Source organism: Oxyura jamaicensis, chromosome 9 (genome assembly GCF_011077185.1).
Source record: "Oxyura jamaicensis isolate SHBP4307 breed ruddy duck chromosome 9, BPBGC_Ojam_1.0, whole genome shotgun sequence".
In the NCBI taxonomy this organism is placed as follows: domain Eukaryota; kingdom Metazoa; phylum Chordata; class Aves; order Anseriformes; family Anatidae; genus Oxyura; species Oxyura jamaicensis.
This window is the reverse complement of record NC_048901.1, coordinates 15,858,913-15,874,464: the sequence shown is the minus strand read 5'-3', so window position 1 is coordinate 15,874,464 and position 15,552 is coordinate 15,858,913. Positions and strand designations below refer to the sequence as shown.

The 15,552-nt window shown below is 40.3% G+C and overlaps 1 protein-coding gene across 1 annotated transcript in view; it reads right to left on the bottom strand.

The window, feature by feature from the left end:
* The window catches only part of PSMD1 (proteasome 26S subunit, non-ATPase 1), a 72,313-nt gene that overhangs the window by 14,136 nt on the left and 42,625 nt on the right, over nt 1-15,552 (bottom strand). Inside the window, exons 17-19 of the mRNA XM_035334434.1 lie at nt 12,654-12,768; nt 9,574-9,690; nt 647-749 (exon numbers count right to left, since the gene is read on the bottom strand). Coding sequence (XP_035190325.1) covers nt 647-749; nt 9,574-9,690; nt 12,654-12,768 — 335 coding nt within the window. The remainder of the gene's footprint in view (nt 1-646; nt 750-9,573; nt 9,691-12,653; nt 12,769-15,552) is intronic.

Sequence of the window (15,552 nt, the reverse complement as noted above, 5' to 3'; positions counted from 1 at the left end):
GGGATCCTACCCCGGGCTCAACATTAGTCATTAACATTCATGAAACGTTCGCTACGCTAGAAAAAGGTAGTGTGACTCCGTGTGACTAACTGGTTCTTCTGAAGTAGCACTAATACAGTTAAATTTGCTTCCCTCATTATGTAACACTCCTCCTAATCATCAAGGAAGAAGAAAAAGCTTGGTTATTAAAAACATATTTAATGCCTTTTTTTTTTTTTAGCTGGTCATTTCAGATTTTGATAGAAATCTCAAAATAAAAACACAGGATACCACAAGGTGTCCAAATTTCTGGACCTTAGAAAAATAAAGAAGCAATCTAAAATGCTATAAATCACCACTCAGGACAACAAAACCGAGCAAAAAAATCATATTTGTTGAGACTTCTGGACAAATGACCAACTGCAATGACTAGACTGGTCTATTTTAACTGGAGCACGCTGATACAAGGTGGAACTATAAAGCAGGGTTTATTTCTTTAATTAAATAATATTACTTGAAATCAGGGATTTCTTGCTGCTGTTACATGACAGGCATAAATCCAGCACTTGATCTCCCAAATGAAATTTCCTATTATAGCTATTAAAAACATTCTATAGTCTAGCAAGCGTAAGAAATTTTGACAGCTTTAGATATTTGGGGGAATTACCTGCATCCAGAATGCCTTGTGCCAGGATTGCTCCAAACTTTGCCATAACATCATCATGCTTATCGTTGATCACTTTGGAATAGAGCTGTCTGAACTGGCTAACCTGGATGGAAAAAAAAAAGAGTGATTATGAAACTGTACAAGTCAAATATTTTATCATTACGGGAAGTATCCTGGATTTCTGCATCCTAGGAGGACGTTCAGTTTTTCAGTGGTTTTAATCACGGGTGATACAAGTTTAATAATTAATTGCAGAGGTTTTCCCCACTTGAAGATACCCATATAGTGACTTTAAATAGTCAGCACAGCCATACATTTCCAAGCCACATCTTGCAGGCCTTACGTGAGTAGCCTGAGAATCTCTGCAGTATCAGTGGAATAACAGACCAACCGATGAGTTTGTGGCAACAACTACTATATGTTCTTAGGTGCGTGACACTGCACTTTATTAAATTTCCTCCAATTCCTACTGCTGAAAACCTCAAACCTATTCTGTTTTTCCTGTATAAGAGTTCTGTTGTATTGATAATGCTCCTATGGTGCGTCATCAGCAGATTTTGCTACCGCACTCGTACCTTTTAAGTCAAAACCATTAATGAAAATATTTAATAATGTAACAGTTTATGCCATGGTACATTTACCACAATGTTTTAAGTGTGCATTAATAAGGGAAATTGCCAAAACCTTTGCTTATATTATCATCATCATTGCTTCCAACAGCTTCATCTTTCACTGATTCACTAAGAGTTGTAAAGATAGAACAGTATCACATCCAGAAATACCTAAGGCTCTATCAAAAATTAATAGCTTATCTTTCAGTACCTACAGGGGAGCAACAATTCAGTTCAAGTGATTTTTATAGCTGAAGAAGCTGACCAGAAAATCCCAATCTGCAATGCAGTCAAAAGCTGAGAAGCCGCATCCAATCCACTGAATGTCTGAAAGAAACTTCTGTACCTCTTCCCTAAATTAATTTTCATCCAGGTATCTGTGGAAAATGTTGTTTTCATACTAAGCCTTTGCTTGACACACTCAAAAGCAAAGGAGGTCTTTTCAAAAAGTCTCCTTACAAGTCTTCAACAAGCTTTTCCCCACTATCAGCCCATTTTATCGCTCGACCCAAGTCCTCTTCCCACTGCTACAACCAGACAAGAGGACAAACTTCTGTCTCAAGTTGCCAGCCAGCCACCAGACATTGAGAAGTTCCTGGTATTTCAGATGCAGTTTAAGTTTCCAAGTAACATCCTACAACCCCTTAGCCACTTTTCACCTCCAAAGAGCAGGCGCCTCTCCAGAGGAACCAGTGATCTTTGCTCAATGACAAGTGTCTGAAGAAAGGTCTTACATCTCAGCTCTGAAACCTGCTTAGTATCTGCTGTAGGCGAAGAGACGAAGCTTCAACACTGCTGCTAGCAAGGACTGTTCTCCCACACAGCTCCTGATGTCACCAGCACTGTACCAACAAACAAGGCCGAAGCACTGAGTACAGAACCTGGGGAGTCCTTCTGGCTGTTAACCCTGCACATGCAGAATGCCCCAAGCCCCAGAGCGGTGCTACTGTGGACAGTTCCCACCCACCAGACTGTATTTGAGAGATTATGTCAAATATCTGGGGCGGAGGAAGACAAATTGCCTCTCCCAACCCCTGAGCATTGTATACTACAATCACAACACCATTTGATAGCCCTACATATTTAGCAGACTTCAGATAAAGACTGCATGCTTTCTGCAAACTAGTTTTGCTTAAAAAACAACAACAACAACAAAAAACAGGCATCAATTCACCACACCTTTTAAAACACAGGAGCCCTAAAGGAAAAGCCACGTTCCAATCACTACCTTTTCCTCTGCTCTTTCAGCAGCTAACCCAGCTGTACTATTCATTACCTCAACATCTTTAGCACTGATGACATCTAACCCGATGAAATTTAAACCAGTCTCTCCTTACGTGAAGGACACGAACATTCAGATGAGTAAGCCACGACCTGCTGAACGCCAGCTGTAATGAAATTACTGGCTTCGATTCCCACAAATGGACGGCCTCACAACCACGAAGCACCACATCAGCCGGCCACCTCAGCAAAGCTGAGCAGAACAGCAGTACAGCATTTACTAAAACTGACAGGAAAAATGTCAGCTATTTCCATGTCTCACTCTAAGTCCAACAATCTGCGTATTAATATTAGTTCCCTATTTGCAAGTTTTCCTTTGCATTAAGAAGTTTTTCATTATTAGGTGGTAAGGCCACCAAATGGAGGTGATTTAAATGTCCTTGCCTTTATAAATGCTAAGGAAAAAGAGCAATGCACATTTTCAGGGCAGCCACACATACAGGTGGGGTGGCAGGATGATGCTGGGTTTCAGGGTTTCTTCTGGATATACTGGAATATACCCCCCACAAACAGGGTTTCTTCTGGATATACTGGAAAAACTCCACTACCGCTTCTCTCTATTTATGCTTTTTCACGCTCTCCTGATTTTTATTTAGGAAACCTTACACTGAGGTTTACATATTTAATATAAATAGTTTGTTTCTTATGCCTGACCTCTTGTACTCTGGAAAAATACCTCAGTTTGTACTCACGGTGTCATTTTCCCTCAATATTCATACTCACAGCCTCTGAAGCAGAACATGTCCTACCACCTGCTTCCTCCTGGAGCAACACTGATCTCCAGCAACCTGGAGCAAGGCAACCACAGGTAGGCCAGCTAAACCAAGACCTTCAGATATTATTTGGGATGGACACAGACACAACGTGTAAAACTATTTGTCTGGTTTTGCTGAACAGTTGGATTCTAGTGCCTCTGTTTAGAGCGCATCATTCCTGTAACTGGGCTCAGCTTCTAGGCTTGGAATATTTATAAAAAGGGATGCTACAAAGCTCTGAAAAAAAAAAAAATCACTCATTCAGTGGACTGTAATCTGGAATTTACACAGTAATTAAATCGTCAGAGAACAAAACCCTGGGCAAAGCTAGAAGACATTCAGCAGGTCTGCTAAAGTTCACGCTGGCGTCTGAAGTCTGACAGGGAAGTACCTCAGAGTGCAGGGCAGAAACACCTCATTTGGAAAACACGAGCCAGTGCTAGCAGCAGAAGTCATTCACTTCCTTTCCCTCAGCCAGGGCTGGCAGTCTCTGTGAGCATCCTATCCCCACCACGGCTTCCACAGCTTCTACTCACTTATATGAATCGAGACCAGATGAACAAAACATGCTGACATCAGCCCCACCAGGAACCCACCAGCCGTGGTACTGGGACACCACGCAGAGCAGCAAGCTAACCGGGACACCTATGACTGCAACAGACCAAGTGACAGAAACCTGGCTGCCAGACCTGAGTGGATCAATTGCCACATCTCCAGGTGATGTGGACACGTTACAGTGGGGAGTTAGTGGACAGCAAGGCTGTCATGAACAAACGTTGAACAGCTAGAGTAAGAAATAGTCCTTACAGCCTCTACTTATTAAATAAAAAATACATAGTGCCATAGTAAGAGTTCTGCTTCCAGATATATTTTGTGTAGCTGTGGATTGTGAGCTGGGGACCACTGCCAATCCTGCAAAATGTGTTAATATAGTGTGCTCCATTCAGAGTTTTACTTTAGCATTAGCAGAACCAAAAATGCTCTATGAAAGGGTAGGAGACTACCCAGCCTGGCCTTAGGCACCAGGCAAACCTAGATCAAAGAACTGACTCAACACTCAAACATGTATTACAGGCCGGCATGCTTTTCCAGGTTGTTCCTATAAAGCAAATGCTTCACAGCAATGGGCATTTTGAACTAGATCCCAGCTGTAAAACCTTCCCTGAAGTTAGGAAAAGCCTGCTTTGGCAGATCTAGCAGCAGCAGTTCAGGAAAGCACCATCCTCACACAGCCACTGCTCCATCCCTTTGGAGAAAGCAAACCAGATACAGACAAAAACTCAGTTCTACCTTTGCTGCTGTGGCAGCTGCCTCCTACAGAACGGATCGGGATGTCAACAGCTTCCAAAGCTGTTGAAACAAAACCTGTCAGAGTTTGTCTAGTAGAGCCCTTTAATGTGCTCTTGTTTTTCCTTCAAATCATGGCAATGAGCACATCCCAAATTACTGAATAGGTTTAATATGCTGTGAAACCCACAAGCTCTGTCTCCCCTCCCCCCAAAAATCTTTGAGCACTTTTCCGAATGCTATAAAGTTGTAAATGTTATCAAGAAATTAATTTGGGCAACATCCAGGAGGAACACTAAAGCATAGGCAGTGACTCATTTCACCTTTCCTAACAATACACACACACCATTCTGATAATTAATGCTGGCCTAAACTGCATGCCGCTGATTTCAAACGAAGCCAAATGTGCAACCTTGGAAACACAGAGGAAACACAGGCTTTAAGAAATGAGAATGGTACAGCACCTTTTCCTACCACAAGCCCAAGGGGCTCGTATTATTTATCATTTAATAGATTGTTTACCACTTCTCCCTCTACCAGTCAACAACATGAATGTGAAGCCTAGGAGATCGTCAAGAATACAGCCTCTGTTCGTTAACAGCCACAGGAAACAGTGACAGTCAATATGTGTGATGCTTATTGCAAATGCAAATTCTTAAGAATAAGATTATTTAGGAATCTGGTTTTAATAACATTTAAACTGCTTGTGTGCTTTTTCTATCTGTCTTCAAAAGTCAAAGCTAGTCTACTTATGATTGCTTTCTTCAAAGTATGTAAGAGCACACAGTATACATCTAACAGCCTTACATGAAGTAATGTTAAGGTGCTACTAGAACACTGCAAAAAAACGTTCTTGCATCCTTCCAAGGCCTAGCATTTCATTTAAAAGAAGAAAAAAAGAACTATCAGGTCCTGGCTTCCTCACATCTTAAAGATAATAGGCCATGATGGAAGGAGAAGGGAAGAAAATCTTTGAACTTGCTTATTATCTTCTCAGTCTGTAAAGATGACTACCTTAATGCAAAAACAGCAAAAGTAAATTAAATTCAAGATGTTAAGACATGTAGCATGTCTCACAAATTGCTGTCGTAATTGCCTTGCTGGTCACAAAGACTTAACGAAGTTGCCATTGATTTCAGTTACAGTGATCTCATCATATCCATAATTTCGGATTCCATTTCACAAAATCAACTTGTTGTTCTGTATCCTCCTATAATACAGCTCTTATACGTAACAGCAGAGGTCAGGAAAAAACACACTGGCTGGTCACAGAGGAATCTGAGTTTGTACGCCAAAGAGACCAAGTCAGTTTTATACAAGAGTTGCTACCCTTTTTAGCACTTAAGCAACTTGCAAGTTCTAGGGACCTCCATTGTTCATTTATTAAATACCTCTTACTTCAACTGTTTGTTTAAATCCAGTGAGCACAAAGACAAATACAAAGAAAAGAGGAAACCAAAAGTGATTCAAAGATATACACCTACATCATATCATAACAAAAGAAATTAATTTTAAATAAAAAAACCTGATTATTATATCTCTACTTATCACTGGCATTTCAGCATTGCAACACTCAGCTTTCAAAACTCTAGTCGTTTTTTTTTTTTTTTTTGATAATCTGAAGTTGTCTTTTTCCAATATTATTATTATTAGTTGTTTTTGTTTTATTTAAAGAACACCTTTCTCTTAAGTCTCCTTCCCGGTATCAATGCAGAAGCAATAAATGCACTTGGCAATTACAACCCAACCAGTCCTAAGGCAGGACTGCTGGTGTTTGGAGAACCACCAATGGTCCTGCACTAGATTCTGAGGGAATGGGCTGGGGGAAACCAAGGCAATTAATTCCATGGGCAGGGATGGCAGCATATTTGCTGTGCTCTACATGAACAGAAGAGTAAGAGCAAAGCCTGTTACTAGAACAGCTTGAGAAACACGTCACTGGCATTCCCCATGCCTCAAATTGCAATGTTAAGGGAAGGACGGAAAGAAAAAAATGCCTAAAACAGAATTTATAATATCTCTTGGAAAGAAGGATAAAGCAGGCAACTACTCTATTTGCCACTCTCTTCATACCAAGTTATCACAGAATTGAAAGTCCTTCTGACTCAAAGCACATGGCTCACAAGAAGTCTACAAAAGCACAAAAAACAGACAACACGAAACTGAAAAGTAGTGACAGGAAGCTTGCCAGACTATATGCCACAATCTTTATAAAATCACTCTCTTGCATGCAAAGCATCTCAAAATATTTATCAGCAGTGAGACAATGATATGAAGTGTGTTTAAATGTAAAATTTCGCTTCTCGGTAACCCCCAAAGACAACAAACACAGCTTGTGGGACATAAAATCCACTGTGCTCATCCTACTAGCTGCTTATCTAGCAGTACAAATACATACATCAGGTTATACGCTTGGTATACAATGCATCATCATGTGACTTAGGAGTCTAATTGGATTAAAATATGTCACTGTAGTCCAAAAATGTCTCGTTATCTGAACTCCACCCTTTCACATGAGAATATTTTTTCTTTAGGCTGGCAGAGAGCTCCAAAAATGTTTCCCATGGAAATGGGAATAATAAATAACTTAACTGGCGCTCTATTCCTCACAATATTCCTTTCACTTCTGAGCAAGAAGCTATGATAGCTACTGCTAACTTTTGGAGAACCTTCTTCCTTCAAAAGGAGAAAAATGGATATATTCTGTGTTGAGATCCTGTATTCTCAGATTATTTCAAGGATTCCTTAGTTATAATCATTAGGGTTTTTGGTTTTGTGTTTTTAATATCTGTAGCACTTCTATGACTGGGTAATGAATTGCTTTCTGTATCTATATTGTGTAACACCACTCAAAGTCTGACTTATAAACAGGGCCTTACCATAAAGCTTTTTCAGTAACTATCCCCATTTGTAAACAAGCCACCAAACCCCAGACTGTACATCTCACCTTGTATTTGCTAGCCAAATTTGCAACCCCTTTAGGAAGCCTACTTATTACACGTAGCTCTCAAGTCAAGGTTAGCAGGACTCTTTGGGGAAAGAGATCTGGCTTGTTACACACCTAAACGGATCTGTACTTTTGCTAGCCATTTCTTCTGTCTGCGCTTTTCCTTAGGACACAGACTCCCACCAATCATCTCACAACAACTGAAAATTCAATAGACAGACTCAGCAAGTAATCTGTAACAGTCTTGGATGTCTGACTTGTTCAGAGCAGCCCGCAATTCCCATCCCAATAGGATTAGGGCACTTCGCAAACAAAAATGAATTTATCCTTAATGTCCTTTCACAGAAGAAAGTATCGTCCTTATTCATTTCAGGTGTCAAACTGAGGCACCAGGGAGCTATACAATTTGCCCAACATTAAAGAGGAGTGCAGAAGAATGACTAAGCCTGATCTGAGAGAATTGGGGTTGTTTAGTCTGGAGAAGAAGCTGAGAGGAGACTTAACTGCTTTCTACAACTACCTGAAAGGAGGCTGCAGCAAGGATGGGTCTCCTCTCAGGTGACAAGTGACAGGACGTGAGGAAATGGCCTCCATTTTTTTCAGGGGAGGTTTAGATTGGATATCAGGAAGAATTTCTTCAAGGAAAAGGTGATGAGGCATTGGAGTGGGCTGCCCAGAGAAGTGGTGGAATTACCGTCTCTGGAGGTATTTAAGAAAAGTGTGCATGTAGCGCTTTGGGACAAGGTTTAGTGGTGGACTCGGTAGAGATGTGGATGGTTGGATTTGATGGTAATTAGAGGTCTTTTCCAAACTAAATTATTCTATGATTCCTATACTCAGGGCTGGCATTCCAAATACTAGATTAAGGAAGAAATAATGAAAACAAAAAGCAGTCTCTTCCCGAAGAAAGAATCACTCAGCTTCATGTTACATATATTTCGTATCTTGGAAGATGAGGAGATCCTACAGATCTCTAGTGTTCTCCACTGTTTTATTCAGTTGAACTTCAATTCTGATAATGCAAGCAATACTAATGCTAGATTCTGCTCAGTGAAAATGGCCTTTTTTTGGGGGGGGGGTTAATAATTTAAAGGAACAAACCATCTGCTAGCAAATCTTCATGTTCTGCAGCTTGGACATACCCAAACACCTGTATTTGTAGATGTTCTTTGCTGACTTTCCCAAATAGTTTTCCACTGGAAAAAGTCACACACACACCCTGCTTTCTCCCCATAAAAATGTAGCAAAAAAAGTGTCTGCTTTTATCACAGCTCAGTTTCTAAAATGATGTTGATAAAAGCAACCCATATATGACAGATCAGTAGCAAAGTACCAGCTACAACTCTGTCTCAGCACTCACCAGAGCAGATGAAATGTGAAACCTCAGAGCTTCTATTAGTGTAGACTTTTAGTCTGTACAAATGTTTGCATATTATCATCTGTCATATATTCACAAAGCAATCTATTTTTAAAAGCTAAACACAGCACACGCAATTCTTTTTGCCTTCCGAGCAGAAAGACTCCATTAAAAAAAAATTATTTGCTATAAAGCAACTGAGACGGATCTGACAGCAGAAATTGTTTCACCTGGAAAGCATTTGTCGAGCTACAAAAGAAGCATAGTTTTTTTATTGCTACCCTGTATGGTGGCCACATCAAAAATCAAGTTTAGTATCACAAGAAGCAACTTCTTTACTAAACAACAGTTCTCACATAAATCACAAGTATAAAGGCCTCAATATATTTTAGTGGAAGCCAGCCACTCTTTATCGGTACAAGATGGTTTTAGACCTTTTAAGAGTATGTATTCAGGTAACAACTCAACTTGAAGTGCTGTCATCTACCAAGCATGTTTCTATCAGCATGCATCGCTCCCCCATTCAAAATTGCGTGCTCTGATCCATGCAGGAGTTTCCTGCTATGCATTCAGCTATTGCTCTGAGGCACATGCTCTCTTGCCAAGACTTACATGCAGTGCTGAGACCTAAAGACTTGGCATCATGTTTCCCACCCAGCAAGCTGGTATGCAAGGTATGGCACTATTACCTTTGGGCAGGTAATCTCAGTCTGCTGGATCATGATAAGGGCAGATGCAATCAGAGCTCCTTGACGTACGTAGTTCACAGGATCATTTGTCATTGGCTCAAGCAAATTAATTGCTTCCTAAAAAAAAAAAAGCATCACGAAGTCACCAAGTTAATACTGTTATTTGCAGTACTCCAGGATCCAGTGCTTTAATCCTAGGTTATAAGATCAGTGCTGTCACATATATTTTTAGACATATTTTGCATGTTCTTGTTAAATAAAGCACAAATCTGTGTAGCTGGGGCTTTTCATCTAAAAATGGGGAAGAAAAAAAACAAGTGATGGATAGAACAAGATCTACCTGCAGAAGTAAGACATTCAGCACATTAGAACTAATGACAAAAGGTATGTCTTAAAATCTACTCATAAATTATATTTTCTTTGCCATTCTTCCCAACAAAATACATCAGCATTACCTTCATTTTCCACTTAGGAACAGATGATCCTTAGATATCAAACATCATGTCAGAGGTTATAAAACAAGACAGTAAAGTAATCCAGGTCCCAGATTTTTGGCCTTACACTTTATTGTTAGAATCTGTAACATTCAGCAGCACATGAAAGCACTCATCTCAAACTCACATCAGTTGGGGCTGCCTATAAGCACCTACGTAGTAAATCCAGGTTTTGAAAACATTTCAAAACATCTATTGCTTCTCCAAATTCACTAACTGCTCAGTTAAGCACAGCAGAAACATGATCCATAATGGATCTACCAATAAGCATTCATTTCAAAGCAGACGTTGAATATGAATTACAAAAAGCTATAAAGAGTCTATTGCAATATACACTGCTTAAATGTACCCAGGACCAGCACATGTAATTTGCAGACTTCTCAATCTAAATCATCTCTTTGGGAACATTTTTATTCTCTATTTATAGTTCTGCCACTTTGCAAGCCATGACTTATACATACAAATAATTATTACAGACACTAATTCATTTTTGACCACCCAGGGTCACGTTACACAAGACAATCAACCTTCTCTAAACTTACTGCTGCCACAAGGAGATCCCTCTCCTTCCTCATCTTCCCTTCAGCTGTACTGACCCTCCCCTTTCCTGTGCTAGATGCAGCCTTCATCGCACCTCTCAGTGAGCTTTTCCAGATGGATAATTCAATAGAGAGCTATTCACTTTTTTTTGTGTGTGTTGTTGTGTGGATGACTTTTCTGTGAGTTTGTGTCTGCATCAGCTCACTGGGGAGCTGGACTTAACACAGAGGAAAAGGTGGCAAGAGGGACTGAGACTACCTGTGTCAACAACAGCAAGTCGTTAGGGAGCTCAGCCAACCTTCACCACCCACACTCTTCAGGTTTAAGTGGAATAAGCCTTAAATAGCAGTTTGTGCAGCCATGGGCTGTACAGATTAATTTGGTCTGTGACAACACAGGGGCTGCCTAAAAGCACTCCGAAATGTCAGAAGCAAGCTGTTAGATGCTTTTTGGAACACAATGCAACAGTTTGACACCCACCCTAAGAAGCTGAAAGAGCTCTTTTAATCTATTATGTGATCTTCTGATTACAGAGGTTGGACAGAATCACTTGGCAGGCTCTTGCACTGAGCTTTCTCCTGTCCACACAAACTGAGGACATGAGCAAATGCAATCAAATGCACGAGTGTCCCAGCACAGACCTCTCGGTGTACTTGTCAGGGTGAGGCTTCTTACAAACAAGTTGATTTTATACAAAACAGCGTTTCTGAGAAAATCTTCTAGGATAATACTGTGCCCTCACTTTTTTGCCACGTGAGCTAACTTCAAGGCTATGCTTGTCTGCCAGAAGGTATCACAGGTGACTCATTCTTTGGCTTTAATTCAACACCATATACAGAACATCCACCATGACAAAAAGCTTTCCAATCTCTGAAGTCAAATATGTGGGCTTTCAAACCTACTAATATAAGCTTCAGAAGATGTGTCTGTGTATAATCAGATGATCGAGGTCTTTATCACACAAAGTATCTAGAAATAAAACAGACTTTGTGCCACTACAAGCATTTCCACTTAAATCAACTTGTCAGATGCAGAAGGTTAAAAATAATTAGCTCCCTGATTCCACCTTCTACTTCAGAATAAAGCAACCTGGATTAAAAATAGTATTTCAAGTTTGCTTTCAAGTCTGCATGCTTTGGATACTAAAGATGGCAGGCAGTGCATGTCAGCATTCTGCGCATTTCGCAACGCAAGTGACGTGCTGTGGAATCTCGTGTGCAAGAGCCAAAGAACTAATGTTTAATACTAGCTGAGAAAGGGATGATACAGATAAATGAGAGATTTATCGAAGACTTGGAAGCATGAAATATTATTTTCATGTCGTCAATCTACCTACCCCAAAACTGTGATTCAGTACCAGTACAGACTGTACACAGATGCGGATAAAGCGACGAAGCTTATCCCAGAGTTTACTTGCCGCTTGTCCCACTGGGCGCACTGATCCTACAGAAGTGGGAATCATTCTACTCTAAAAACCCACTGACATCTACTGTGAGAGTTACCTTTCACCGGTATTTCTAAATGGAGAGTAAAATTTACTGGCTGTATATTATTCACCTGAAAAAATGGTACATTTCATTGCACTTCACCCTACATGGGTCTTCTGTGAACTATGTACCAAAGAAAAGAAGAAAGGAACTAGGACTTATGCAAAGTACTTGCTCTTTTCCCATCACTTACATCCCCCACCCTCCCCTAAAGTGATGTGTACAAAATCAACTCCAAAGAATAATGATTTGGAGTACTGAATATGCATTTAATATTGAGTAGCAACTGACAGTAAGAAAACTCCAAGAAAAGTTTTGGAGATAAAATTCCAAGAATGTGCCAATAATGTATAAAAACATTCTTCTACTTTATCTGTTCTGTACAAGCAGGAAAAGAGTCTTTATGCCCAGGACAGTTAAAAAATGTGAAGAAGTACTGCTCTCCTCCAGCTGGCTAGGAGTGTGCATGTACAAGAAATCTGATCTCTGTGTATGACATTTCTGCACAAATGTTGCTATGGAAGGAGACTGAAGAAAGGGGATGACAACTGGTTCTCACCTTGTTTCCAGTGCCCGCACAGCAGATACCCAAAGCCATGGCAGCTCCATAACGCACGTGAGGATTGTAGCTCTCTGACAGCAAAGAAACCACACTTGGACACTGCTCAGGAGTCCTAAAGAAAGGCAAAAGATAATGTTATTTCTTATTATTGTTCTTTAAAAATTGGAGACTTTGCTCATACTGGAAAACTTCAATTGTCCTTCCATGCAATATGTTTTGCATTTCTCAAAATATAACTGGAGGAGTGGAACAGGTGGACTCAAGAACTGGAAAGAGAGCACAAACGAATAAAATCCCCCATCCTAGCAGATATGTCACACAGTTCCCACTCTTAAAATCTTCCTTTTTAGTGTATATTTCTTTATATAGACATTAAAAAGTTACCCAGCAGGATGACATACCTATTGAGACTGAGGTCTTTCTCTCTAGAAATCATGTTGTTGTGACTGACCAGCTGTATGCTCTGTGTGGATTTTTGGTGGATTCCAAACTGCCTTTTGCAACTACTGCTTTTGCTCACTCCTCCTTACCTCCACCTAATACTATCAAGGCTTGTGAGGAAATGCTGATACACATACTTCCAAACGGAGTATCAGTGATGTGTACTGTTGCCTCCTCACAATATCATGATGTTTCTGTCTTTTAAGAGATCTGAACTGGGAGCATATGCCCCACGCCTCACCATCTGAGATACGGTGTCATGTTGGCCATTACTGCAACAGAACTTCTAGCCCACTGCTGGGAAAGATATGAGAGTGCCCTTAATTTCCTACGGCAAGAAGCACACATCGATAATGCAAAGAGTCTCATAAATATCAAATATTTCTGAAGTATTTTAAAGCTCATTTGCAGATGTGGATATGTACTCATTTCCCTCCTGTCTTTGTAGTTGTATTGATCACTCAGCTAATTTTGATGCCACATGAGCCATTTCGTAATATTGTACACTGCCAGTTTTAGCATTTCTGATGCAGCAAAGACAAAATGTTTTTAAAATAAGCATGTTTCATACGCATCTGCCTTCTGAATTTACAGGCACTTCTGAATTTACATTCACATCCACCACAGCTCATCTTTTCAATCTACCCAATCTCATGACACCACAAACACAAGAGCAATGCAAGAATGCATTTGGCAAGTACGTGCTCATGAAAGGAAAGATGGGAAACTATAAATTGCAAGATGATTAAATTACAGCTGGTTTCAAAGTACGTATCTTCCAGTTATCTACTCCATTTCACTGCCTCGCAGCCCGGACTAGCTTTGCAGCTGTCACACTTGCAATCCTAAATACAGTCTTGCGAGTCATTTACTTTGACTATAAGCCTATTTCAGATCAAAACGTACAAATGAAAACTAAGGTGTTCTTGGCTCTTGGCATTCGGTTCTCGGTTTGTAATATTGGCTCTTTTCTTCTCACCTTTGCTGTACTAAAAGATGAAGGTGGGTGGCAATAGCTGTGGTACACAGGAACTATAAATCATCACGTTGTGTTATTAGGCATCTATCAAAGTGCTCAACCACCTCAAGACATAGGAATGATATTACAGAGTATGCTCCAGCATTGTTTTTATTTAAATGCATCCCTGAATCATTGAAAACAGGTAAAGGCACCTCAAGCAATAATATATTCTCTTTGTTCATTGTGACTGAGGACCCAAGGCAAGCTCATGTAGCCATGTACATACTTCAACACTGCACAGATCAGCTAATTTCTGCTCTAGCTATTTTCTCTTCCCATTTCAACGCTTTTCCCGCAGTCTCCTCTGATAACTAGCCCTAATGTCCTGCTTACACTCCCCTCTTCCATAGATCACAGACAAGCAGCACCCACCCAAGCTCCAGTCCTGCTTCAGGCACTGCAGAAGGGACCTGAAGGCATCCACGTTTCACAGGCTACTCAACCCACCAGCAATCTATTTTTTATGAGTTTTTCCTAAAACACCAGGGGTGGGGGATACAATAAAAACAAAAACAAAAAACCACCACCACACACACAAGAAGAGAGGAATAGCTTGAAGCTCTGATACCTCTAAGGTTCAGCTGTGATGAGAACATTAAGCAAAGGAAAGCTTGGAAACAAAACAGCTCTGTCCCACAGGCGAGCAGCAGAAGTGAAGACTATAAACTAAAAGACACGTTTAAAACTACCTGTCAGTCTGTTGGTCAAATAATAGCTTGAATGCTGACAACGTTTACTAAAAATGAGCTGATGTGGAGACTGGGAAGCACAAATCCTGTAATAAACGAGCGCAAGCATTCAGCTGCACAGAAGATTTCAGCTCTTGAACAAAGACTCTTAACACCTTTGTGTTTGCTTAACTTCAGCAAATGTTGAACAGGCAGATTGTGAGCCAAAGAAGAGAAAAACATCTTCTGGCAAAGATGTAATTATGCACTTTGAAGCATTAATCATTAAATTCCTGCTCAGAAAGCTGGATTTTATAGAATCATTAACTTGGACAGATTTTTGTGTCTGCAGGGTCAGAAGTTCCAGCATAGCTTTTTTATAAAATCAGGATTAATGCACACCAATTGGTTACAGAATTCCTAGTCAGATTTACATTATTTGGAGCCATTATTTTCAATGCTTTTGTCTCATATCTGCCCATAAAACAGTCAGACATTCTGACAGGTGGCCTTCTGTAAATCCATTTTGGGAGCTGAAATTATTGAAGGGATCCCTCTACCACTTTCCTCGGTCACACAGTCTTCTCAACCCTGTGACCTTCAAAAAGTGCTTTCCCACTTACTAGACAACTAGAAGGCAGAATCACAAGCAGCTAGAGGAATCTGAAGAGCCTTGTAAAAATGCGTATCAGAGGAAGGGGACTTCAATATACAAGAGCACTGCTGGCATCGATGTTACAGCTGTAACATTTGTTTGCTCGCTCCG